At 40.1% G+C, this 26,461-nt stretch overlaps 3 protein-coding genes across 5 annotated transcripts in view; all 3 read left to right on the top strand.

The window, feature by feature from the left end:
* The first annotated feature begins 813 nt into the window (after window positions 1–813).
* GCLM (glutamate-cysteine ligase modifier subunit) lies at window positions 814–14,879 on the top strand. 3 transcript variants are annotated; one of them, XM_082311981.1, is made up of 8 exons: window positions 814–1,133; window positions 3,848–3,913; window positions 5,584–5,668; window positions 6,436–6,492; window positions 7,807–8,009; window positions 9,241–9,355; window positions 11,058–11,148; window positions 14,731–14,879. In XM_082311981.1, the coding sequence occupies exons 1-8, from the start codon at window positions 1,014–1,016 to the stop codon at window positions 14,759–14,761; spliced, it is 768 nt and encodes a 255-aa protein (XP_082168107.1). In that variant the 5' UTR covers window positions 814–1,013; the 3' UTR covers window positions 14,762–14,879. The 3 variants fall into 3 exon arrangements, with proteins under 3 accessions (XP_082168107.1, XP_082168108.1, XP_082168106.1); XM_082311982.1 differs by lacking the exon at window positions 11,058–11,148; XM_082311980.1 differs by lacking the exon at window positions 14,731–14,879 and having other exon boundaries at window positions 11,058–13,563.
* DNTTIP2 (deoxynucleotidyltransferase terminal interacting protein 2) lies at window positions 14,770–26,461 on the top strand (the record flags this gene model as incomplete). The annotated part of the gene is made up of 6 exons (XM_082314520.1): window positions 14,770–16,484; window positions 17,994–18,129; window positions 18,814–18,909; window positions 19,288–19,452; window positions 20,632–20,741; window positions 26,452–26,461. The coding sequence occupies 6 exons, from the start codon at window positions 14,770–14,772 to the stop codon at window positions 26,459–26,461; spliced, it is 2,232 nt and encodes a 743-aa protein (XP_082170646.1).
* Window positions 20,704–26,461, top strand: part of BCAR3 (BCAR3 adaptor protein, NSP family member) — a gene marked incomplete at its 3' end in the record, with an annotated part of 120,607 nt that continues 114,849 nt past the window's right edge. Inside the window, 2 exon segments of the mRNA XM_082311979.1 lie at window positions 20,704–20,741; window positions 24,145–24,207.

Genomic DNA, 26,461 nt, shown 5'->3' with positions numbered 1-26,461 from the left:
TGGTTCTCTGTATTAGCGCAACATGCAGCTTGGGGAAAGAAAATCTGTTAGAAACACAATTCAAATTCCCATGCTGACAGCAAAATTACAATTTGTGGCTTACTGTTCCCTTTAACTGTAGTTATGGGGGGGGGGGGGGGGAAGGGAAAAAAAAAGCGCCCCCCCTTGCATCTCCAATACAGAAGAACTTTAAGGTACAGAGCGTGGCTTTCCAGAAGCCACCTGGTCTTAAAAAAAAAAATCCCCAAACGGTGATCCTTCAAGTTTCACCCGGTGTGTCTTCACTGAAATCAGCTGGTGTCAAACTGGAGTTATACCCCGGCATTAAGTTCAGTTTCATCAAAACGTAAACGTAACCACACCAAGTAAGCATTTGGTTTCCTTTTTTGGGCCTTTTATCTCAGTGTCTATCAACGACTACGTTACTTGAAAGCGGCACGACTAAAATTCGGGGGGTTGCACTAATTCCACCGAGCCTGCGGAGCAGCTATGCAAGCGACGCCTGTGCGGCGACTACAGCGGGCCCAGCAGCGCGGCCCGGCGCAGGCAGGGAGCCCCGCCAGGCGGCCCGGGCCGGGCTCCCCCGCCGCCGGCGGGGGCTGTCACCGCACGGCGGGCCGCTCCCGCCCGGCAGAGCCACGCGTGCCTCGGGCCCGGCTCCCGCGGCCGCTGCACCCCCCCCAGGCCCCAGCTCTGCCGCCGCCGCCGCCCTCCCGGGGCGCGACTCCCCCGCGAACCCGCCCGCAGCGCGGCGGCCGCCGGGCCAGCGCCTCGGGGGGGAGCGGCGCGCAGGCGCAGAGCGCGAGCGCGAGCACGAGGCGGCGCCGGCGCTGCGCGGCGGGCGCGCTCCTTCCCGCGCTCGGCCCGCCCCGCCGCCCATTGTCCTCGCGCCATGTGACCGGGGACGGTTACAAAGCATCGCCCCCCCGCCGCCGTTATTTGTGCTGAGTCACGGCGCGGCCCTGCCCGGTGCCGCAGGGAGCGCGGCGCCCGCCGCAGCGCTCAGCTTCCCCATGGGGACGGACGGCGCCCGCGCCCTGCTGGAGCGGGCGGCCACCCTCACCCTGCAGACCGGCAACCTCCTCAACTGGGGCTGCCTGCGCAAGAAGTGCCCGGCCACCCCCGGCGAGGAGGTGAGCGCGGGCGGCGCGGGGCGTCCCCTTAGGGCGTCGCGGCGGGGGCTCGCCCTGAGGCGGGGGGGATGGGCTGCGGCGGGCGCCTGCGCGGCGGGGGGCCGGGGTGGGCCCTGCCGCGGCCGGTGCGGCGGGGCGAGCGCCGGGCACCCCTCCCTCCCTCCCTCCCTCCCGGCCGGTGCCTCTCCTCTCCACGTTCTGCCCCGTCGGGGAGCCGGGCCGGGCCGTGGAGCGGCACGGCGGGGCCGGGCTCGCTGCCGCGGGCAGCGGCCTGGCGGCGGAGCGCGTCGGGAAGCCGGCGGGCTGGCTGCGCCGGGAGCCGGAGGGACGGCCACGGCCAGCCTCGCCAGCCGCGGCGCGGGGGGCCCCCGAGCTGTTCCATGCGTTGGAGTCTCTCGGGAATCCAGACCGTGTTCCTGCTCTGGGGGAGCGAAGAATTAAATCGCTGGCAAGTTTAAGTGCTGTCTGTAATGGCAGAGGAGACCCCTGGTACTTCTTTAGCAAGAGAAAGATAGGAATAGGTACGAGCTTGCATTACAAATGATGAAAACTCTTTTCTAACCTGAAATTAATTTCTTGCTGGTGACCAGGAAAATTACTCATTGCTGTCCTCTTTAAAGAGTATAGCTGCCATTCTTTGTTAACAAGTCGAAAGAACGTTTTAATCACGACTTTATTACCTTTAGCAGTACGTGTCAACACTTAGAATAATCCTGATAAAATGTCTGGAGATCCTGTGGCCATAAACTTCAGAATCTCTGTATTTGCTGTCTTGTCATGACACCGTACTCTGAAAACGGTCATTTAATAATCAGAACTATGGTTTTGGCTGGTTATTGCTATGTAGTGGCACTGTTGATATTCTGTAAGTTGGCTGATTGCATATTAATCATGCACAAATGGTAAGAAAGGGGACTGGGAGGGTGATGTAACGAGAAGGAAGAATTCATCATCCTATTATTTAGTTGTCATGTAGTAATAGCTTTTTCATTTGGCCTGGTTGCTTTTTACAACATTCTTGAAATAGGGCTAGACTCTGTAGCAGAGAGACAGCTGTAGTGTAACGGGCACCCTTGTGCGAGTAGTTTCTGGAGGGTTGTTAAATAAAGAGTGGCCAGTGTGTGTAACTAATCGCTTAAGGTATTTAAATTCATTTGTTTACAGGGAAATCTGCATTTCAACATAAGGCTGCCTGCTTTCCAGAGTTGCTGGAATTCCAAAAGCAAATAATTGGCATTAATTATCAGAAATAAATTGGCTTTTAACTCTTCTATTTGGTGTAGTTAATGTGTGTACAGTTCTCAGTGACAGAATGTAAGCTAAAATTTTGCAAGCTATGAACCCTAATGTTAGGAGTTTGGGGATGTAACTGTATTTGGAAAAGCTGGTCGAAGCAGTCAAGTATGCTGCGCTTTCCACATGTGTTGGGGGCAGGGGAGTGGTGTGCTCTGGAGACAGAAGCTTGTGCATACTAACTGCAGTAGAAATATAAAGTGTGACAGTTGCAAAGTAGCAATATATAGGATATACATATTTAGCACTGTCTCACTTTCCTTCAGAAAGGAGACGAGAACATTATAAGTTGCATCAAAATAGGCTAAAGATTCCCAGCATTGTGGATAGCTATTTAGTGGGGGGGAGTCAGTTCTTGCTTTTTGACTCAGTTATTTTTTTCATGCCGTTTTAAATGACTGGGAAAGAATGTATAGAATTTGTGCTCACAGAGTATTGTTACTGTCTTATGTCTTAAGCTTTGTGATATCCAGTTTGGGGGCGAGAGTCAGCTTCTAGTTTGTGCACGGTATTATGAGCTCTCTGAATTAATGTTAGGTGTCACAGGAAATTGCTATTTAATGGTACAAAAAGTAGGTATCCACATAGTTATAAACCATATTGCTAAAAGTGAAGTAAAGCAGCAGCTCGTGGAAGTGCTCCTACCTGTGGCAGATAGCAGTCCTGACAGCACATTTACTCAGCCTGCAGGCTAACAACTCCCAAGATGTGTCAGAGGGAAGCTAGAGCATTGGTGCAGCTGAAGCACTCGTGCAATATGCAGCTAATTAGCTGATTTAGATTTCATAGTTATGCCCTACTATGTTCAAGAAAATACATGATCAGACTCCTAGTCAAGTTTATTTTGCATCTGTGGATGCAGAAAAAATGCAAGTGGGGGGTAGAATCTGAAGGTTCCCCCTTCAGTAATGAAGGATTTAAAAGCATTAGTGGTTGGCAGAGTGGAATAGGTAGGCAGTAAATGCAAAGGGTCAGATGCATCTTGGAAAGAGAAGTAATTAATATAATGAGTATTTAGTGGTTGATTGTAAAGTCTCATTTCTAACAATGTCACAGCACGTATACTATTATCTGACTACATTGTAACTTAAGAATCTCTATGCCAAAAAAAACCCAAACCACCCCACATCCTACTTCTTGCTTGCTTAGCATTGTTCTTTCTTTTAAAGATGGCATTGGTCTGAGAAATAAATGAAGTACAGTACTTGTATTACTGCTAAAACTCTTTATGAAAGAGGAGAGGAAAATACATAAGTAAACTAGTTTGAACAAGTTTCAGATGGAAGCTATGAAGGAAGAATCTTCTGTGGTTGAAGGTGCCATTGGTTCACCTGCTCAGTCTGTCCTACACGCCTATGAATCATTGTATTTCTGTGCAGCTACAACATGCCTACACTTCAATATGAAAAAATATTTTGTAGGTGCGGGACTGCATTCAGAAAACGCTGACTGAATGGAGCTCAAAGATTGGACAAGACCTAAATCAGGTAGGGGAGGTGTTGTGCATGTTATCCATGTTAAACGTGAAAACAGAGAAATAGTTGGTTACACCTTTAAAAAAATCTATGAAATCTCTCTATTCTATGAAATTTCTGTAAAAGTATCTGCAGCTCCAGCTATCTTAAGAGTATTTCTCCCCCCTCCCCCATTTTTTTTAATATTTAGTAAATTTGGAGAGGTTAAGACCAAATACCAAAGTAAAGAATCCTGTTGATGGCAAATAAGACAATTCTCAGCAAAATAAAAATCCTGGTCTGTAAGATTTCAAGTTAATTGTTGGAGCAATCACAAAAAAAATATAGCTCAATGGAGAATTATCTAAACTATGGAGGTGATAAACTAGATAGCTGAAGATCATCCCATTTGGAGGGGAACTCTGAATCGTAGCCTTGGTTGTCTTAGAAATGTTTCTGAAGATGCAGAAGTGGCAATTTTTCCCTTAAGAGCTAAAGACTTCCACATAATTCTTAAAACCACAATCTTGGGCATCTGACATCAAGATCTTGGTGTATTTGCCTGCTCCTCTTTCACTATTGCTTCTGAAATTCAGGAAAGCACTAATAGGTTCCCACTAAATACATTATTCACTCTGAAATATTAGCAAGTTTCATTAAAAAAAAAAAAAACACTAAAAAACTTTCCTGACCATTTCTTTGGGTTTTGTTACCAGTTCTTGTGTAACAATGGTATCAACTGCACATTGCTGCATTCCACACTGGAGTGTGGTGAGGCAGTTACTGCTGAATGATTTGTGGAAGATCTAATGATTGCTCAAGAAGAGAACACAAACATTTGTCTCTGTAAGGTGTAGTGATCCATTTAAAGTTAATTAGCGTAACCTAGGTTTTACTGTCAAAACATGTTAACTGCATAATTCCAAATTCTTTTATGAATTATATTCATTTCCACTAAGTAAAAAAAAAAGTTAACTTTTGTTTAAAATGCTGACTTTATGGAATAACTCAAAGACTTGTTTGAGGATTTTTTGGTAGGGCAGTAAAAATTACCAGAGAGTTCTTGGTTGGGGGCAGGGTGGTGGGTGTGTGTGTATAATACAAAATCTCATGTAGGTAAAAAAATCACCTTGTGCCAGCTGACATGAGATGTCGGCCTAGGCTTAAATGAAGTCAGAGGGTGAAATCTCTGAAAATTTACTAATTTTTAGTTTCAAAATTATTGTTTTAAATCTGTATATTACAGCATTTTCACTGTAGGCTTTTCATAGGCTTCAATGAAATTACAAAATACTTCTATACAAAGATGTTCCCACCCAACACCCAAACCCCCTAATTCTGATAATGTTGTTTTTTTTTTTTTCAGCTGATCATGAGGCTTTTTTAAAGCAAGGCGGTTTGAATTGGCACAACAATCTGTTAACATCAGAAAATCGGAACACTACTAACTCTTATTCAAATAATTCTTATCAGTAATTTGTATTTTTTATATTAGGGGCATAGAGGGCCTTTTGTATAGCTTAGTTTTCCTGACCTCCCCTCAGAGATCAAGAAGCATTGAGTTACTTTCTTTCTGTCATTGCATTTTTATACTATTTTTGTTTCTAACTGCTGTAAGCTTTTTTAATTACTTAAAAACATTCTTCAGGAACTTACTGTCTCCTCTTGATGAGTTATTCCTAAGTCTCATGTACTTACTACAGGAAATACGGGAGGTTCTGGAATGTACTGTAGCTCAAGCTATAGAAAAAATAAATCCTGAAGAAAGGGATGAGTTGAAAGTATCAGGTAAGAATGTAGTCAAAAATCCAGTGGCATACGAAGGTTTCATGTGCAGTCATTAACAGGATGTTCATATATGTATATTTTTTCCACCACGTTTTGTAATTGCGAAGTCAAATGACATCAGTGCACACTGTCATACTTTGGGCGTAATCTAGAAGTTGGCTAAGAAAGACTTGAATTTGTATTACAGGTTTTAAAGCAGCTCAGCATTTTTCTAGTTTAACTTGCATCCCCTCAAGACATTTTAAATGTATTTTGTGAATCTTTGACTTTTCTGAAGCAAAATGTTATGGATAATACTGCAATTAAGAAATAGCATTGGAAGCACGTTTATTTGCATAATTTTTCCAGGTTGAATATGATGAACTTGAAGGAGGCAGTCCAAACTAACACTAGTACATTTTGAGTCTCAGTAAGTTGTGAAGAAGTCTGTCTGTACTATTACGCTTGGGGTTTTTATACAGGTTGTTATGGTTATTGCTTAGTGTCTTGATGCTTAAGCCCTAGCTTTACAGCTTATTAGATCATCTAACTGGATGATTTCTTGTTCTGAGACTGCACAACAGCTTTGAAATTTAAGAGAACAGTGTCTTTATTGGGCAGTCACCTTTCAGAAGGGTGGTTTTTTCCAATTTTTTAAGTAATCGGTGTATATTCTAAGAACTCTTTACCCAAGAACTCATAAGTAGTGTATATAGCAAAAGTAAATAGCTATATATTTGGTAATAGCTGGCTTGTTTAGTTATTGATTCCAGTTTCTTTGAAAATAGCAAAACTTTTCATCGTTGGATCAAACTTTTCATCGACCAGAGATGCAGTTGACTTGGGTAAGTGTGAAACTCAAACTTCTGGTAGTGTTTCTTTTTTTATTTTGGTATTCAGAAATAAAATTAGAACCTTTTCCATCTAAGAGGTGTCTTTAGTGACTGTCACAAGTATATCCTGTTTTCCTATTGAGAGAGACTTAGGGAATCAAGTCTATTTACGTGTTAGTTCAGTCAGTAAACTTACTATATGTGGATTGCTGTAACCTTGGGTCCACAAACTCAAATCTGATTCCTTGCTCCAAGCAGGAGCAAGTTTTTATTCCTTCACACAAAACTTGTCAAAAAGTGAATAGCATGTGATGTTTTAGTAACAGTGATACAATAGTTCTTAGCAGTTGTTGTTAGTTGCCAGTTATTTTTAACATGATGAACTTTGCTACTACGGGCACAGTACTTCAGAGATTATTTAGGAAATAAAACAATGCTGCAAGCAGCTGATGAAATAGTTAAGTTGTATTGAAAATACAGTACAATGGCTGTACTGATACATAGAGTTTCGTTAGCCTAACGTAGCAGTAATTGTGAGCAGCACTGAACTTTACCACTTTGGAAGATTGTTGAGCATGAGGGGTTACCAAAGAACAAAGGGTCAGATATCATTCTTTTCTATTGATACCCCAGTTAATAGCCTCTTTATTGTAAGTTGTAGTACCATTTGTTAAAAATACAGTGATAGAATCCTCCTTCAGGAGAAAATAATTTATTTAGCTACTTAGTTTTATTCTTTTTGCTGTGCAGAACAGGCCTCATGACTTGCATCTTTCCCAAAGCTTAGTGATACTCCAAGACTTGCCACTTCTCTCTGGCAATTTAAATCTCCATATTTGGTGTGGTTTTAGTCTAACTCCTCACATATATCGAATAGTTCTCCTAGTCCATGCCCTGTACTTGAGTTGTAGTTCAGAGTGAAAGTCAAAAATTTTGGAAGAAATTGAGAGTGAAGGAATCAAGAACTGTGTGTCACCACTGTCTTTAGAGAAAAATATAGTTTTAACATTGAAAAGGAGAAAAAAAGCTTCACGCTTTGTTTGGTGGTGAGTTTTTTGTTGGGTGTTTTTTATTCCCTCCGCGCGCCCCCCGCCCCCCCCCCCCCCCCCCCGCAGTTGAAACTTGGCCTTCAGCTGTATGTTTGATTCTTTGCTAAAAACATTATATTACTATCCTTGACTGCTGATCCACTCAGAGTTTCAAACGGTAAATGGGAACAGAGCAGAGTGAAGCAGGAGGTGTGTTTTTTGCTGAATTTGAAGAGTCATGCTGCTTATGTTGATATCTCACACAAGATTTTGCGGTGTTTCTGTTCTTTTTCCTCAGCGTGTTCTGCCCTCGGAGTTGCTCAGTTAGACTCAGTCATTATTGCCCCACCTCCTGTTGAAGATGGAACTAGCCTCTCCTTGGAGTATTTGCAACCTTATTGGCAAGAACTTGAAACTCTAGTTCAAAACAAAAAGATTGTTGCCATAGGTACCTCTGACCTAGATAAAACACAGTTAGAGCAGCTCTATCTGTGGGCACAGGTGAGAACAAACTTCCTACTTGTAGTATTTCTAGGACAGAGTAACTGTTTTGTTGACTGCCACATTGTTATAAACTGCTGTAAATGGGTTTATATACTAAATATTAATTAGCCCTGTTATTTTCAGCATCTTGTGGACAGTCACAATGTTGTTCAAGGTGGGGGAGGCTCAAAGTGTGATTGTTACTTGTCCGGTGTTCTTATGTACAGGCCAGCAAAGGCTGGAAACCACGGCTCTGTTCAGTAGCAGGTTCTTTGAAGTTGTTAAGGTTTAAGTTTTGAATGCTCTTATATTTAGAAAGGAGTATAAACAGTTCTCTTAAACCTTCAGGTTTATTCCAGTGACTCTGAAAACATAGCTGTTTGCACTTTAAGCTGTTTTATGAAGGGAGGGATTTCCCCTTAGAAAAGTGCTGTTTGAGTGCTAAGCTTAAATGGAAAGGACAGGCTATGAATCATGTGGTACAATATTTTGTTGTCCAATGTGACTAATTGCCTCTTGTAACATTTAAGTGATGGAGGTCTGTACTAGTATGTGCCCATGCTCATGTAAGCCTGTGGATTTACTGTTTCCTTATTAGTTCTTTGAATAGTCCTCCTATGACACTTCTTTTGTGGTAGGTGAACATGCTGTATCTGTACAAGAGGTCCTGCTGAGAGTTCCCATCTGTGCTCTTCACTGCTTTGTGTATACCGAGAGGAGGATAATTGAGGGGATTAATGACCACCTGCATGGTGCTCATTAATGCAGTTTGTGATGAGCAGAGATTCAGTGGAAGAGTCCCTTTTAACTTAACCTGATCTAGGCACTTACCTGAAGGCATGGAACACTGCAAATTATCTATCCTTAACAAAAATTATTTTGTTTGCTTGTTTTTTTTAAGTCTTTTTCAAACTAACACCCCTAGAATGTTTTTACTACAGCCTGCTGTTGTTTAGGGAGCACAGCAGAGAGGAAGCCAGAATGGGTTAGCACGCATCTTGCTGTGGCAGCACCTGAAGTTAGATCCTATTCTTGTTTTGGGCTCTGTGCTGCAGGAAACTGCAGATGTAGGAGTTGCCTGTTCAGCATCATGCAGAATTAATTAGCCTTGTGCAGACCTCAAAACAATGGTCAAAAGCAAAATGTTCAAAGCGAAATTTCTGTTGTAATAGAGAACATGGGGAAAATAAACAACTAAAATAAGTACATTAGTATTTTTCTTCTTCTAAAAGTATTCTGTTACTTTCAGGTGAAACCAAGTAGTAATCAGGTGAACCTAGCTTCCTGTTGTGTGATGCCACCTGATCTCACAGCATTTGCAAAACAGTTTGACATACAGCTGTTAACTCACAATGACCCAAAAGGTAAGGCTTTGCCAGATAAGTTAACAGAAGACTTCTAAATGCATTTATTCAGTACAAAATCAGGAATAATCTTTCTCTGGGCTTCAAACTTCGTTACATTTGAATCCTGAACAAAGGATTCCAAAAGTTTCACCTCTAAAATATTTCTATTAAGTCCTTGCTTTTGCTTCAAGAAAGGGGGGAAAAGGCAATCTTGCAGCCTCAGATAGTTTCTTGAAATCATTTTAGTCAGAGGAAAATAAAGTAAATAGAAGAACAAACTACTTAGAAATTTGTACTACATATGTTAAAAAAAAATAGCTTATTTCCACAAAACATAAAATGAAATGACAGTTGTATTGCTGAAGGCCAGTAAATGACAAATAGAAGTCCACTTGCCCAGAATTTGTCTGTGAAATAGCTTGCATAAAATGTTCATGGTCAGTTGGTTTTTGAGTAGTTTGGTAATGTTAGACATATAAAATTATTATGCTTTAAGCAGGATTCTTTCAAAGTAGTGACTTATTAAAATAACATTATTACAAAAAGAGTTGGTGTAAATTCTTTACTTGTTTTGTGCAGAGATTTGTTTATTAAATGATTGAAGGGCTTGGAGGCTTTTCTTTGGACTCTAGAACTCTGAGCTACCAGCTCCCTAGAATATTCTGGTATATTATATTAGTTTCTCTCAAACACCATCTAATCTTCTTCACTATAATGACACCTTAAATATCTCGCTGGAATTGTAAGCAAGAAGTCTTAAACAATATTTAGTTCATTCCTTCCCTACATTCTTCCTTATGACCAACTATTCATGATGATCATACTTTTCCTTCCTTCTCCTTTCTTCCCATTCCTCCCCCCCAAAGAAAAAAAGTATTTATGAAGTACATGTTCTATAGTACCACTGTTGCAACTAATGAATTTCATCAGTGCTTGAGCACGTATCAGCACCGCTCTGGCAGCGTACAAGATGAATTGCCATTCAATCTGACAATTTCCATGTCTGTGGTTTACTAAATACTCTCTATTGAGAGTCATTAAATGAAGGAGAAGAGGATTTGGATAGAAAACAAAGCAATGAGTGATTCCCTTATGCATTGTTTGCAAAGCTTAACTTTTCTGTAATGGTCAGCTGAAGAGTATTGAGACTGTCTTTTGGGAACATGCCTCATCAAAGAGATTGTTCCCTTGACTGACTTTCCAGAGGAAACCAGGAGGATTTGTACTTGCCTTCTGCTTTGTGGCATTTAAGCAGATTTTTTTTTAATGCTTTCTGGGCTTGTGGTTATTATGAGCCTAATTATGGGAGATGCTATAAATGTTGAGCTTCCAATGACTGCAGAGGTAAATGAGAATGCTCAGTACTTTGCTGATTTCAGCCTTATGCTTTAGTCACCTCTGGTTTGTCTAGCTAGCTTCTTTAATTTTCATTTTTTCCTGCTAATGGCTCTGCTGATCAGCTCCATTTGATATTGTAGAAATCTCAGTTAATTAGTTTTGTGGAAAATACTTGATGTTGCAAAAAGAGTGTCCTGAAGATTTCTTCTATAATATTCAGCTGCTTTTACCCTACGTGCGTTCCTGAAGAGTGGATCTGTGGAGTATCTGGCACTGCCTAAGATTTTTTGACAGTAGGAAAAGGCTTCTCTTACTAAATGTTGCTTTTTGCAGCTGTTTACATGACATTATTTAAAGCATGAATATCCTTTTTTAACTTCAGAATTACTTTGTGAAGCAAGTTTCCAAGAAGTTCTTCAGGAAAGCATCCAGAACACGAACGCACATGAGTGGATTCCTTTATGGCTTCTCCGGTATTCAGTCATTGTTAAAAGCAGAGGAATTATCAAGTCCAAAGGCTATATCATGCAAGCTAAAAGAAATGCCTCTTAAAACACTTTTTTTTTTTTTTTAAGATGGCTTTCTGTTTTAATTTCTTGGGGATGGGGGGAACATTGCTTTTTTCATAGAAACACTTTACAGCATTTGTAACAAAGACCAAAAGTTGTAATTATTCAGCGTGCTGTCAGCAGGAGTGTCTGCAGTGTTCTAACACTATTTTTCTTTCTTAACCTATTGACCAGTTCATTTAAAATATGAAATATTTTGGGTTTGTTGTTTTCAATTGAAATTATCTATAGAGAAACAGTTTAAAATATTTTTCTTTGTATGACCAGTTCACTGTAAAGTTATCATTATATTTTAGCTGCCATTAGGTAGTATAGAGAAACTTATATATTTTTATTTTTTAAGAAAATGAATTTCTCTTTAAATAATAGTTACTTATCTGGTAGGTACATAGATTTCAAGCATTCAAGGACTAGTTTTTCTAGAAAATTGTCATCTTTTATGAAAAATAACCCAGAAAATTTAAACTGGTATCTCAATTCTTGGTATGTATATATAGGCAAGTCAGCTGTTTAATTTGTGTGGATGGGAAAATGGGTTTATTTTTAATACAGTGTGAAAGACCTCTATGATTTAGAAGAAATACATCTTCCAAATTACTTTGACTGTTACTTGAATTCCTTCTGGCTTCTTTGTGCCTCAATATACTTTGTTTAGTGTTTGCACGAGTGTGGTGGCATCTTTACTGTTTGAAATAGAAAATGTATTATTGTGTGAATGTTTAAAATAAGAATTGAAAACAAGTGATGAAAAAGTCTGTTAATCAAAAATAGAATTGTGCCTGTCTTCTCAACTGTGGCTTGTTTTTTTGGTAATTGTGAACTATGCAATCGGAATCAGCCAAGTCAGAACAGATAGTAAACGCTGAAGCTGTTCACTATAGGATTGTGTAAAATGGATGACTTCTTCTGGGGTTGCCTAGGAAACTTTGTTGCTTGAGTGCCATTCAGGAATGGTGCAAGCAAGGGTTAGCCTGAAGATAGATAGGTATATTTCTGTTTGGCAGTAGCTTAACGCACTGGCTTTTGAATCCTAGAAAGATTGCTGCAGCTAAGGCAAGGCTTCTGGTTTAATGTAGTCTTTCTATTGAAAAACACTTTTCATTTCCTTGGCCTTTAAATCAGAATAGATAGCAAAAGTTCAACTTGTAGTTCAGCAGGAGCTTGATACTGAGTGTCTAAAATACTCATTTTCCTTTTGATTTCAGGCAGGAGCAGGGCTTCATACTAGTAGTACTCATTAACGTAGCTGTACGTATTTTGAGGTTTGGAGTGTAAGGGAATGAATTTTCACCAATATCTTTCAGATTCCTGTCATGTAGGCAGCTAGTGGAATTTGAACGCTTGTAGGCAGTGTCTAGGGTGTCACCTTCCTATAATCCATTCCACTAAGTGAAAAGGTGAATTTTGAGTCCTCAAATATCTTACCTCTGGGTGGCAAATACTGGGAAATTTTCCTGGACTTCTTCAGCTCTTGATAAATGAGAGAGAGCGGGAACTGGAACTAGTAATGCATCAATAAAAGTTTGATTTTCCCCCCCTCCCCCAATCAAAATGTAGTTTGGGTTTGTTTTTTTTATGTCAGGTCAGTGTGTATCAGAGTTTCAAAATCACATGAATTTCATTTTAAACTTCCCTACCAGCTTTGAGTTGTGTGCTGCTGCTGATTAACCACTACCTGTAAATTCCGTCTCTGTGTTTGGCTGTCGGCATCCTGTACTGTATCACTCGCATGTGTGCTCAGTTTTATAAATTGGAATGCTACAAACCAAGAATTGTGCTAAAACAATGTATAGGCTGCTCTGATGGGATAATTATTTATTTCCTTTCTGTAAACTGTTGACAATTTGCTTGCTGTAGAAACATACCCTTTAAGACATGATAATCTTTATTTTTCTAGTCATTGATAGTGTAACATCTTAGAGGTTATCTCGTTCATTTGTTTTGCGTCAAAGTGGGCGAGATGGGATTTCCTTCCATCAGAAACTTGAAAGTTTGAATTAAAATTTGAAATTCTCGTAGGCTTTTGATCTGTGCTTTGTTTAAATTCTCATCATCTCAGTAACGCTATTTCACGCTGGCGTAAGCAGCAGCTTGCGCTTTGCCGTAAGAGGGGCTCCGGGATGCCACCGCCCCATGGCCTCTGGACTCCTCTCCCCGGCGGAGCGCGCACGCCCCCTGCAGCGCGGGCCGCCGCTCTGCAGTCGCCGCCGCGCCTTCCCGTACGCAGCGGCGGCGCTGCCGCGGGCCGCCCGCTTTCCCGCCGCCTCGCCCGGCCGGGGCACCCGGCCTTAGCGGGCGGGGCGGAGGCGGCCGCGCTCCCGCCCCCTGCCCTGCCGGAAGGGGCGGGCACGGCGCGGCTGACAAGATGGTGGCCACCAGGAGGGCGGCGGCGCGGCGCAGGGAGCAGGGGACGCGGGCCCGGGGAGGCAGCGGCAGCCCCGGGCCCCAGCCCGAGCCCGCCGACGCGGCGGCGGAGGTGAGTGGGGCCGAGGGTGGGGGGCGCGGGCCGCCGGTCGGCAGGGCAGCCCGTCGGCAGCCGTGCGGCGCGGCTGTGGTGCTGGGCAGCCATCTTCCCGCACGCATGCGGCCTCGCCACCGGGGCCCCGGTGTCCGCAGCGGAGCCCGCCGGCTCCGTGGGGCTCGGTGACGGCGGCGGCGTAGGCCGGGCTGGGGGCAGCGCTGTGCCCGCCCGCCGGTGCTGGCCGTGCCACCGCCTTCCCCTGTCGGGGCCTGCGGCCGTTGTAGGTTGTTCAGCCATTTAACGTTGCGAGTTAAAAGTTAGGAATTTTTTTTTTTTTTTCCCTTTGCACTGCAGTTATTTTAGCATTTCTCTGTGGCTTTTCCACGAGTCATGAAAACGCTGTCACATAAATACTGGTAGTTCAGGTAGCATGGTTTATGTTGATCCAACGTTGTTCTGTGTTTTGGGAAGATCCTGCTGCTGCGGAGCGTTTTTTCTTTACAAAATTTTGAATTGCCTTCTAGGTAACTTACAGGCATCGTTAAAGCAGCAGATGATACCTGGTGTTGCAGTTGCGGTGAGGCCAGTCCATTCCTAAAACGGTTAAAATTGGTTATGGAAGCCATTTTGGGGTACATTCTGCCAGTTGCTAGGCTTCAGTGTTTTAGAGTTCAGCAAATCTTTGAATGTTTCTGAACATCGCTTCTGGATTTGCTTCCCATGACAGCTTGCCAGAACTTTTTGGAATTAGAAGATATTTGTTTCTATTTCTTAATGTGTTTGTTTATATTTCTTACTGGCTGCATGTGTTTTTTCTCCTGCCTTGACCAAAAGACAGCAGACAAAGAGATAAGCAAGGGATGGTTTGTTAACACTTCTTCCACGTAAGTGGGGCTGCACAGAGACATGTAATATGTTGTCAGCTTGAGTAGGTTTGTTTAAAGATTGTTAGTGATTTGTATAGCATCCTTTTTATGGGGTTATTTTATCTGTCAATAGCACACTTTTTTTCTCTCCTTTTCTAGATGGCATCTGCTCAAGTTAGTACTCCTGTGACTGTGAGGATGACTAGAAGAAGAACTAAATCAATTCATAAGCCAGAGGTAATTCAGGAATCTCAGTTCGAAGAGGTGGAACATGCAGAAACAAAGTCAGATGTCAGTGATAGCGTAGAGGGGCAAATTACTAGAAATGAGAACATAACTGTTCGTTCAGCACAATCAGTTGCTGAACCACAAGCTGATGGGGATGTGTCAGAAACAGAATCGAACTGCTCTGCTGTGTCTGGTCTTCAGACACCTTTGTTTGTAAGAGTAACAAGAAGACGACAAATTGTAGTTCCTTATCAACCGGATTCTCCTGACAAAAAAAGACATGATAAGACAGCTTTTCTAAACAAGTTAGGCAGGATTCTGGATGAAGATGATACCTCTGAAGCCGAGTCTTGTGCCTCTGCTGTTTCTGGTGTCCAGATGCCTAATGTTACCAGAACTACAAGAAGCAGGCAAAGCAAAAAGAAATTGCAGCCAGATACAGTTCGTGAAGCCCAGAGTGAAGATATTTCTGATGCAGAGTCATGCTGCTTAAGTTCTCATATGGAACCATCCATCGCTACCAAACGAATTACTAGGAGCATGCGAATGAAATCACAAGCAGAAAATACTAAGCAGACTGAGAAAGGAAACAGAATTGTTTCAGAAGATGAGAACTTAATTGAGGACACTGTTAAATCTGAGCCAGTAATAATTTCTGATTCTAGACCTGCTGCGGAGCTTGTCTGTGACACACAAGATGCTTCCTCTGTCGCTGAGGATAATAAAGAACCCAATTCACCTAAAAGCAAATTTTCTTCCAAATCTGTCAATACAACCCAGAGTGAAGATGTGAAAGAAGAGGATTTGAACAATGCGACACCCAGCAGTCTTTCAAAAATGAAACTAAGTGACACTGAATCGCCTGGGAAAAAAGCAATAAAAAATACACAGGCTGTTAGGGTAGATGATTCAGAGGAAGCATGTGGCCAAATAAAAGAAGAACACAGTAAAATACTTGTGAGAGAGGGGAAGTTAGAGTGCATGGATCTTTCTTTGACTGATTGCATGAGTCCCGAAAAATTTTTAGAATCCCAAGGGCAAATAACACCGAATGAAAGTAAAAAAATTCCAGAATGCAAAAGAGCAGGTGCTGAGGCAGATGCACAGCAGTCTTTCAGCCATGCTGATAAATTAAGAAAGGGTGGGCAAGCTAGTGCAGTGAGCAGCCCACAAAAGGACACAGCTGTTGCACAAAGAACTGATAGTGTTGGTAGATGCAGGATGCTTGAAATCGGTGTGGACAGTGGTGAAGACCAAACAGGAGAATATGCTGAATCTGTATCCCACAGCAGTGAAAGATCAAGGAGTGGAAACGCTTCTATTGCGTTGTTTCTGAGCAAAGATGAAAGTGATGAATCTGAAAATAGTGATGTGGCGGACATCGATGCAGCTGAAGAGAATCTGTGTTATAAAGAGGCAGATGAGAGGACTCCGTCCCGCAACAAATCTTTAAAAAACAGTTCACTGCATGCTGAAGGGCTTTTTGTAATTGATACTGAGCCTGGCATGAGTTCCAGCCAGAAGTATTATCTAGATCAGGTAGACCAAGATAGTGATGCTGAAAGTAAGCATGAAGGAAGTGAAAAAGGTGAAGAATCCTCAGATCTGGAAGAGGCTGAAGAGGAATTGATAGACGAAGATGAGAAAGATGAAGATGATGATTTGTTGAAGAATAAGATTGATGTGTAAGTATCTTTTTGGGAATAACTAAAGAATCTGCATTTCATTCAAGCATGTGCTTAGGATATGTACATTGAGTGCGAAGTGATGTGGAATAAATGATGGAATAGTCACATCACATAAGTCATAGTGACGTGGAAAGTGGGGTTGCACAGATTATAAAATACAATTTATAGTCCATAAATTCAGAGTTTGGGGTTTTTTTTTCAGTTTTGTATATAGCAGAACAGGACTCTGAAATATTTAGGCATCTGGAGGCCTTGTATGTGTTCGGCTTAAAAAACAAAATGTGAAACTGGGTTGAACTGGTCAGGCTGACTTAATCGCTTATTCAGGTCACAGTTTTCTGAATTGTTGATTTTTTAGCTTGGATATAAGTAACAAAAAATCCAGTAAATTCCTTACACATTGCCTAATTAGATCATGCTTTTTAATCCTGAACAGTTGCGTATACTTGTATGTTTTCAGTTCTTGTGCTGTGGGACGGTGACACTTCAAGTGAAATCAGCCCAGCATAGAATCATAGAATAATTTAGGCTGGATGGGACCTCTTGAGCTCTTGTAGTCCAACTCCTGCTAAAATCCCTTTATATGCTTCATATGTTTAAAGCATAATACTCTGTTTAGGTTGGATAAATGAGTCTTAATCTTCTAAAAACCTTCAGGTAGGCCGGAAGTCTTACAAAAACTTAGCCAAGCATTTAGTGTAAAGGCATTATAGAAGATTAGTCACAGTTTAATATACAGTTGTAAAGGGCTTGTATTAATAAGCATTCAAGCTACAGCCAATATCTGTTGGGCGTCTTTAGATATTACCATATTTCTCCATAATACTTCATCGCTTTTAAGCATTCTTGTCATCAAAAACCTCCTTTTGAGTCAGCCGTCGTACATTGTTTGCGGATACATTCCTTTGGCTGCCTGAATGAAGTAACGGAAAAAACGTGACACACACTAGCTTTGAAATGTTTAATAACGTTATTCCTAGTACTGTTACACAGACAAGGACTTTAACATTCCTATGATGAATTCTAGCTTCTTCATACTTTTCACTAAGAGTTGACAACATTTTTACCACCTGTATGTTGTGCTTTTGTGGTATTTTTTTTCTCTTTAGCTAGAAAGCTTCTCAATGTATAGAAGGATGCTGGTCTTGCATTCTTTTGGCAAGGTTAAGCAAATTGAGAATTTGATTTTATAGAAGATAGTAATATCTAAGATAAGAATACAGCATTAGAGTTAATAGGAAAGATTTGTGGAAGTGATTCCACAGATATTGTTCTTTAATAAACTCTCACTTCATATAACGGCATGATTTTTTTTTTCCCCTCATCGTCTGTCACCTCTAAATTAGATATTTCTTCTAGATACCGAGACTTAAAATCATTGCAGGACTGAACTTAAGTGGGAAGAATAAGAAAAATATTTTTTCTGTTTATCCTCCTGAGAGGACAGTAGAAGGTTTAGCTGCATGCTTGTTAAAATATTCTAATCATTAACTATTTCCCTTTTAGTTTACATCTTTCCAGCAGCATAGACCCTGGTTTGAATATCAAGAAGCTTGGAGGTTTATATATTAGTTTTGATGCAAAAAACCAGAAGCCTAGATCGAGTGTAACTAAAGAACTGAAGGAGAAAAAGAAGGACCAGGTAATGTGTTTACAATTATGTGGTTACCTGTGACTACAGTAACACAAAGACGTTAATTTAATAAGGTGGGTTTACTTGTTTTTAAAGAAGTATCCTGTTTTATGGTTTGCTGAGAACTTCCATTCTTTTTGGCCACAGTGTGAATTTATGTTTGGTTTTAATGGTAAGAACGTAAATATATGAGACAATTCAGAAAGTGGAAAGCAGTGCAAATGCCAGCATCGTCTTGTAAAATAAAACAAAGTTGATTATGCCTGCAGTTTTGCAGTTTTACACGAGCTGAAGGTCTGCTAACAAGGTATTTAGTCCATAGCAACAATGAATTTCAGTAAATAAAGGTCTATACTCCCTAATAAGGAATTAGCAGTTTTACTTCAAAAACACCCTTTGAGATAAAGGGAATGTGTTATTTTTATGAGACTGTTTTCTTAGGCTCATCCATCCTGTATTGTAGAGTATTTGCTATCTCACTTCTTCCAGAGCTAGCCAACTGCTTTCTGTCGTTGGCCAGGGTTCTGTTTTGAAGATCCCTATGACTTTTGTTGTGGATCAAAGCAGCTCAAGTATTGTATTATAATGCTTGCTTAGATTCTGCATGATTCTTTTAGTAAGTTCTGTAAATACGGTAAAGCAGTATCATTTGTATCAATGAGATGACTGTCTAATGTTAAAAAATTCTTACAGCTCTTGCAGAAGAGTATAATAACTCCAGATTTTGAAAAAAAGGAATGTGTCCCACCCTTCAGGGAATCGCTTCATCAGCTAAAGAAACAGCGCAGGGTAAGTGAAGAGCTGATAATGCCTCAAATAACAAAAGCTTTGGTAGAAAGCCTCATGCTTGGGACTGTGTGCATATACAGGCCTCGCTGGACGTGGAGTGATGAACTGCAATTTAGTGTCTTCCTTGAGCCAGCCTGTGAAAAGCCATCCTTTTAGTCACCAGGACAGGGAAGTGAAAGATAATGTGCTCAGATGGTACAAATCTGTCATGAGTACAGTGCTGATGACCTTCTTATAATAAGGGTCATAAAATACACTTTTTAAAGGTACAGACTAACGTTCTAAATGCTTTATGCATCTTTTGGAGGGGAGAGTTCCCTGCTCTATCCTATCCTAGTTGCTGAACGCAAATTTATTAATCTTGGTATTGCATCCTAGGCAGAGCGAGAGAAAACAACAGGTGACGGTTGGTTTGGAATGAAAGCCCCAGAAATCACAAGTGAACTGAAAAATGATCTTAAAGTTTTGAAGATGAGAGCTTCGTTAGACCCTAAGCATTTTTATAAGAAGAATGATAGAGATGGTCTACCCAAGTACTTCCAGGTAAGGAAACAGCAGAAGGTGGCATTGTACTGCTGAAGTTTCGAACAGCTATTCTTATTCCCTGCCTGTTTGTAGGTAGCCTCTATGTTGATGTAATGTCATAGCTTAATTATTAAAGTATTTTGATTACCTGGCTGCAGTTTACAACTGGTTAACTCTATTTTACGTAAGTGTATATGCTGTTTGTTTTTTTATTTCAGCTGATCTCATAGTACTGAACAAACATCCGACTTAATCCATATTCTTAACCCCCAGTGGAGTAGATTTTCACTGCTTTTTTAACGCATTAGCCTTTTTTAACAAGTGTGTAGAAAATAATGAGCTTTTATTTTCTTACTAGCTAATGCACTTTGAATGGAGACAGCTAGTTTTGTGATAAGCCAGAACTTCTGCTGCTGTAGGTCTCAGCTTTTAAGTGGTTTGCATAAAGAAAATCATTACTGCAGGAACTATAGAAATAGGCTTCCATCTACTTACACGTGTTTGAATATTAGCATGCTTGAGGAAATTGTTTTCATTTCTCAAAGTATTACCGCTTCACTCTAAAGGGTGGATCTTGTTGTGTGTTCTGAAGTTTCTGGGCATAGAAAACTTGGATGGAAGCGTTCTGCTGGATGGAAGCGTGATGAGATCTGTGCAGGTCTTTTCACTACATGAAACATGTACTCCATGTATCTCCACCACTAACCTGAATCATCAGAACTGGCTAACATGCTGGTTGGAAAAAATGCGATGCGTTCCAGGATGAAGCCCTTGTATTAGAGCTAGATTAACTGCTGTGTAGCCATCCAGCAAAACCACCACAATGACAGAGACAGGAAAGAGTTAAGATGATCATAAGGGTTTCCTTTCCCTCCTTGGGAAAATGTTTAAAAGTTTAAAAACTGGAATTCTTTTATGAATACAAGTGTTGATGCGGTGGTCCCGTGTTGAAAACTGTACAGTCTTAAAGCTCCAGCCCTCCTCTGTGCACTAAACAATGAGACAAAAAGTGACACTGCATACAAAACATTGCTTAATTCTTCTGATATTTTGCACTTTCTTAAGATACCATTCTGATCTTCTCTGTAGGTGTCTTTACACTTGTCGCTGAGGATTTAAAAAAAGGGGGGGGGGGGGGGGGGCAAAATAATCAGCTTCTTGCTGTACAGTAAGAATGTTTTCATTTCTGTTTTCTAGGTTGGAACTGTGGTTGATTCTCCCATAGACTTTTACCATAGTCGAATCCCTAAGAAACAAAGGAAGAGGACAATTGTTGAAGAGCTGCTTGCGGATTCTGAGTTTAGAAGGTATTTAAAAACGGTTTTGTAATTCTAATATCCTATGTAAGAGAGGAGTATTTTTAACTATATAACTTTTTGTTGTTGTTTTTATTCAGCTTATATGTTTGTGCTTTTTTTAATACATCAAGGAAAACTTTTTAGTCTATTTTAGCACTTCAGCAGCACTGCCATTGAGAAGATCTAAGGGACAAGGGATAATCAGACTGAGACAGTGTATTTTTTGTCTTCATAAAAGGGTTTTATCCAACTCGGGTCATCACTATTGGCAGCCACTCTTAAAATAATGTCAGTATTGAAGAGATAACATAGCAGCCCTATTCTGATTCACTTCTAAAACAAGTGCACAGGCTTACATCAAAAACCAAGGGCTCTGAATGAGTGATTTATGCCTATGTATGCACTTTTTTTGTTGTTTAAAGACTGAATAATTTTTCTTGTCATAATTGATAGAAAAGTGCTGACTGTAATTCTATGAAAGTTGATTTGATTTCATTTTATAAGCATGTCAGTCTGCCACCTGTCATAGGAATCAAAATTGCGCTAGAAGTCTTAGTTGAAGAATATGATTGGATTAATTAATGTTTGCCTAACCTACAATTTCTGGAGTAGAGCCCTTAGTTGATCCATTTTGATATTGGTTATTACATGATGTTAATCTGCACTTCCTTTTTCACATGATGACATATTTTCTTGGAAATAGTACATGATTTGGGATTATAAGGTTAATGTTGTCAGGCTTGTGAATTAATTATTAATGCTGGGAAGGCAAGTTAGTATAGCTATTTCTTAACTAGTTTTCTGGCTTGACCTGATTTGTAAGGTATTTATTAGAAGCTATTTTTTTTAAAATTAATGTCTTTGAAATTTGATCAGTTAATTTATGTTGTGGCTAATTAAGGGCTTTAACCAGATACTTTAGCATTAGTGCAGATATTTGTCAGGTTTCAGTGTTGCAATTAAAAGCCTCAATACTGCTCAGTGTGCAGTGATCCCTTGTGGTAATTGGTGCAGGTATGTAAGAATCTGTATTAGAGGAGCTAGCAACTCAGGTTCAGTAAGTATATCCTGTTCATTGTTCCGTGTTAATCTCGCCTCAGTTTTCAGTCTTAAGTAGAGTAAGGTTGATTATCTTGAGTTTGCTGAGAAGACGGTGTAAAAATGGGTATAATTTGTCCATAGTATTGTCTAAATTGATGAGTCTTCCCGCTATGGGCAGTAGCAGTGTTTTAGCAAACTGTCCAAAATGTGATTGCATATGCAATGAAGAACCCCCTGGTTATGCCAAAATTCATGATTCTTCAATCAAATTTATTTCCAAACCAAATTTACCTGCATTTATCATTAATCCAAGTGTTGATTTCCCTTTACCTGTGCGTAAGTGTATAAAATGAAAGAAATCTGACTGAGAAAACATGAGAGAACTCAGTTTGGCAAATTATTTATGTAGAGTACTTTCCATGTTATCTTTTCCTGAACTTTGGTTTACCATGCTTAAAAGTAAATTATCTATTTTGTTCAGATATAATAAAAAGAAGTATCAGGAGATCATGAGTGAAAAAGCAGCTTTTGCAGCAGGGAAGAGGAATCGGAAGAAGAAGAAATTTCACAATTAAGACTTGAAGAAAAATAACAAGCTGGAACAACTTATTTGTTATAAAACTTTTTATGGAATGCTTTGGTTGTGGTGTTTTTTTCTTTTTTAAGATTGCAGGTCATGTGCAAATTGAGGTTTAGGGAATTTCTTGCAGTGAGAATTTGGTAGGGAGCTTTATCAAATTATCGGGTATTTAAATTTAAATTAATTCAGATTTAAAAATTAATTTTATTTAAATTAATGTTTCTGTAAAAAGATAACTATATGAAAGCATATTGTTAAATCTGAGCACAAAATCCAACTTCATGGATTGTGGTCTTTTCAGGCTTCAGTCTTTACATCAATGAATTAGTAAATTCAGTTTAAAGTTACATTTGTAATGCGCCTTGGCACCTGTTATGTGCCAGAACAAATTGGAATTCAGTGTACACACATATAGTATATATATTTAAAAAGCATAAATAATAGATAATATATATAATATATAATTTATAAATAAATATAAACAAATAAAGAAGATATAAATTACATATTGTTTACTAAGGTAATGTAAATATGTATTATTTATATATAAAATTTTAACATTCAGTCATATGTTGCTTTTATTAATTTTTGCCATTTGATAATTGTCTAATGATATTTCTGAAAATAAGTTGACAGTGGGGTCCCTTATCTGGGGTGTAGTGTGCAGATTGTGGTCTGGTAGCTGACTTGGCATAGCTCTTCAGGTAAATGAATAGAGTGGGTTTGGAAGGCCCTGGCTGCCATTGTAGAAGCAGTGATGGCATCAGCTCAGTTCCCCTTTAGTGACGGTTCATAACCTTTTGTGATTGTCAGAACTGTTGTGGTGTTTAGTTGGGTTTTAAAGACCTGGTTATTATATTGCTGTTACAATTAGTGTAACTCAGTTACTGCCATTAGGTAGCAGAAAAGACTGATAATAGAAGAAATAAAACTGTCACTACGTTGTCTTAGGTGGATTGGGCGAGAAAGATTTAGAAGCGATTATTGGAGGACCAGTGGTGTTGATTGTTTTCTTCTACGAACACTGAATTTTAAAGGTTGCAGATCTTAAACAAGAAGTATGCTCTTGACCAGTGTTTAACTGTGAAATTTTCTACTACTGAGAATGAGAAGTAGTTGGTTTTTTAACGATTAGTTATTTGTGCTGGAAATGGCTAAAATGAAATGAACATCATGGTATATATTGATCACCAACTGAAGCTTGAAAGAAATTTTCCCCTGATCTTTTGGGTTTTTTTATATTCTTCTGAAGTTGATCATAATGTTTTGCTACCAGATGGGAACGTAGATTCCTTAAAAAGTCTTGGCTGCCTGGAGATGAATGGTCTGCAAAGTAAAGTGAATTCATTGGGAAGTATCAAACACATACAAGTAGAACCACCTGTCCCCAAGTCTCAGCTAACATGCAGATGCTATTCTAATACAATTATACGTATGCTAATAAGTGATAAAAAAGCCAATAAAAACAACTATGGTGTCTTGTTCTCTGGAGGAGACATGGAAGCACAAAAAAATTAATACTGAACACTGAGGAAAGAAAACAAGGCACCACAGTAGTTGTCATTCTGTTGCATCCTGGGATGTTCAAGTGCAACTTTGGAAAAGCAATGTACAACTCTGAAAGACCTTGAAAGGGGAATGCAAGTTTTGGTGTTACACAGCAAGCGCCAACTCAATGTCTGTGGCTCGGGCTGCTCAATAGCTTGTTACAGAAGTTACTTCGTGTACAACACAGCTGGTGAGGGATTTGTTGTATGCTCTATATCCTTTCCCTTCCTTTGATTTTTCTAGTGTCTTCTGTTTTGCCACAAGCTGTGCCCAGCAAGTGTCCCCGTTCTTCTAAGTGAACAAGAGGTGAGATGTACTGGGCGGTGTTTGCTGGGCTGCAGGGTCGTACTTGGGGGTTGCGTTTGCTGGCTTGCCAGTCAGCTGCCGCCTGAGCGGCTGCTTCAGGCCCTTTTAGTTAAGGCACTAGTTAGTGCACCTTTTCTTAACCACCAATTTCCATAAAAGCGTAGGCAGGTAGTAGTTTGGACTCCTCTACCTCTGAAGTAAATTTGATTGAAATTGACATAAGGTTTAAGTTGCTGGGGAGAGAGTGAAAACAAAATGCACCATGTGATTGCATAAGCTTATCAGATTTCTCTGAAAATATATACATTAGAAAATTATTTGTGAAACACTAGCATTGTTGGAGAAACTTTGCTTATAAATGCAAGTAATATTTTCTTTTAATGGCTGTCAGAAATATTTGTGCTAATTTGTAATTTCGCTTTTATTGACATAAACCATTATTAACAAGAAATTTCCCTGAGATTAAAGGGCAGTAGGTACCATGTTGGGTTTTTTTACATATGCACCTATTGATGTTTTGGATGTCACTGACATGTTTTGTGTGGACAATAATAATTCCTTTCTCCTGTTTCTTTAAGTTTCCCTTGGTTTGGACAGTATTCCTTTTTCTTCTTGCCCTTGGGGCAGAGACTATCCAACGGTTGTACAGCCCAGGGAGTTCACAGTCGGTGTCCTAGGTGTCCCAATCAAAAGGCTGTAATGAAAAGGGATTAGACTGACAGCGGCTGAGGTGTTGCTGGCGTGGTGCCTCTAGTAGGCATAGTTAGTTTAGGAACAGAAGTAAAATACTTCTCACTTTTCTCTGTCATGCCCTCGTTGTTTGCAGTTCTTCCTTTTTCCTTCTTTGGGGGTCTTTAATCTTCTCTCTGCAATCAACTTAGTCTCCTTAAAAGTGAAGGGATCTTCTTATCGTTGCTATTTTTCATGTGATAAAACTATTTTTGATCTCTTTAAAAAGTCCTGTCTGTATCACAGGAGCCTACCTAGGTGAGTCTTGCTGAGACTTGGAATCCTGCCATAACGCAGGTTGGAAGGGACCACGAGAGCTTGTCCTGCCCAGCCTCCTGCTCAAAGCAGGGTTAGACCAGGTTGCTCAGGGCTTTTTGCAATCGGGGCTTGAAAACCTGCAAGGATGGAGACTGCACATCTCCCAGAGCTCCACTGCTTAGCTGTCCTCATGGCAAAAAAAGTTCTTCGTATCCAGTCAGATAGAAGGATTATTATTATAGGCTGCCTCTTTGCCTTCAAGTTGCTTTCTTTTTTTAATTCTCTATAATTTGTAGCAAGCAGCATCTGTCCAATTTATATTGCTTGCTATAATTCTTGAATTTTTTTCTCCCGGTTCTCTCAATGCATTCTGAAATACTACAAGTATGTTATCTGTGCAACATTTTCCTCAAAACCCTCTTCATACAAATATTTTGTGGAATTGTGTCCCTATGCTTTTGCAGTCAGGTTCACATTAGACTCCGTTACACAGCCAGTGTTGCAGGAGAGCCGTTCCTGTGCTTGCCGCTAGGAAATGCCCTGCTCCTTGAACCTGCAATTTTCTCTTTTTCTTTTGGACTGTAGCCCTTAATTAACTTCTGCATTTTTAGAGTATTGATTATGTAAATATCGCTTGCAAGATGCAAGCATGTATATGTAAAAGCCTCTACCTTCAAATTTTTTTCACTTGGAACTAAGCAAATTTTATGTAGCTATCCTTAAATACAAAAAGTAGAAAGGGAAATAGTATTTGGACTGAAATGCATTGCTGGGAGTGACTGAACAAGGAGGAATGTTTTATCTGCCGTCGTTTAGTTGCTTCTTATGGGGTTAATGTAGAGAGGTTTTGTTTTTGCTGTTTATCTGCAAACTCTGAGAAAGCTTGATGTTTCTGGAAAGGGCCATAAGTATTTTATAGCTAGGTGGCATTCTTGAGTGGGTTAACGTGCTGCAAAACAGGGATAGTTCACGTTCCTGATGGTGTGTTTCCTTTCAATTATGTGGATTTTTCCTTTATTGCTTTTAAACAAACATTATTACAGTTTGAAAGAGGCTGTAGTCTTACATGTAGGATTAAAAATAATTTCTCAAAAACTCCACAAATTGAATAAAAACATGAATCAGATGAATTTATAATTTATTAAATCCTGAGCAAAATGAAGGTTTGTTTAGTGGTGCTACTGTTTTGTGTCTTACCAGCCAATGTGTTTTATTTGATTGCTGTTATTAAAATGGCTCTTTGTCTTCTATCTATAGGTATGTGTAA

This window comes from Platalea leucorodia (genome assembly GCF_965183815.1).
Source record: "Platalea leucorodia genome assembly, chromosome: 5".
NCBI lineage: Eukaryota > Metazoa > Chordata > Aves > Pelecaniformes > Threskiornithidae > Platalea > Platalea leucorodia.
The sequence above is the reverse complement of the archived record's forward strand: the minus strand, read 5'-3'. Positions and strand labels throughout refer to the sequence as shown.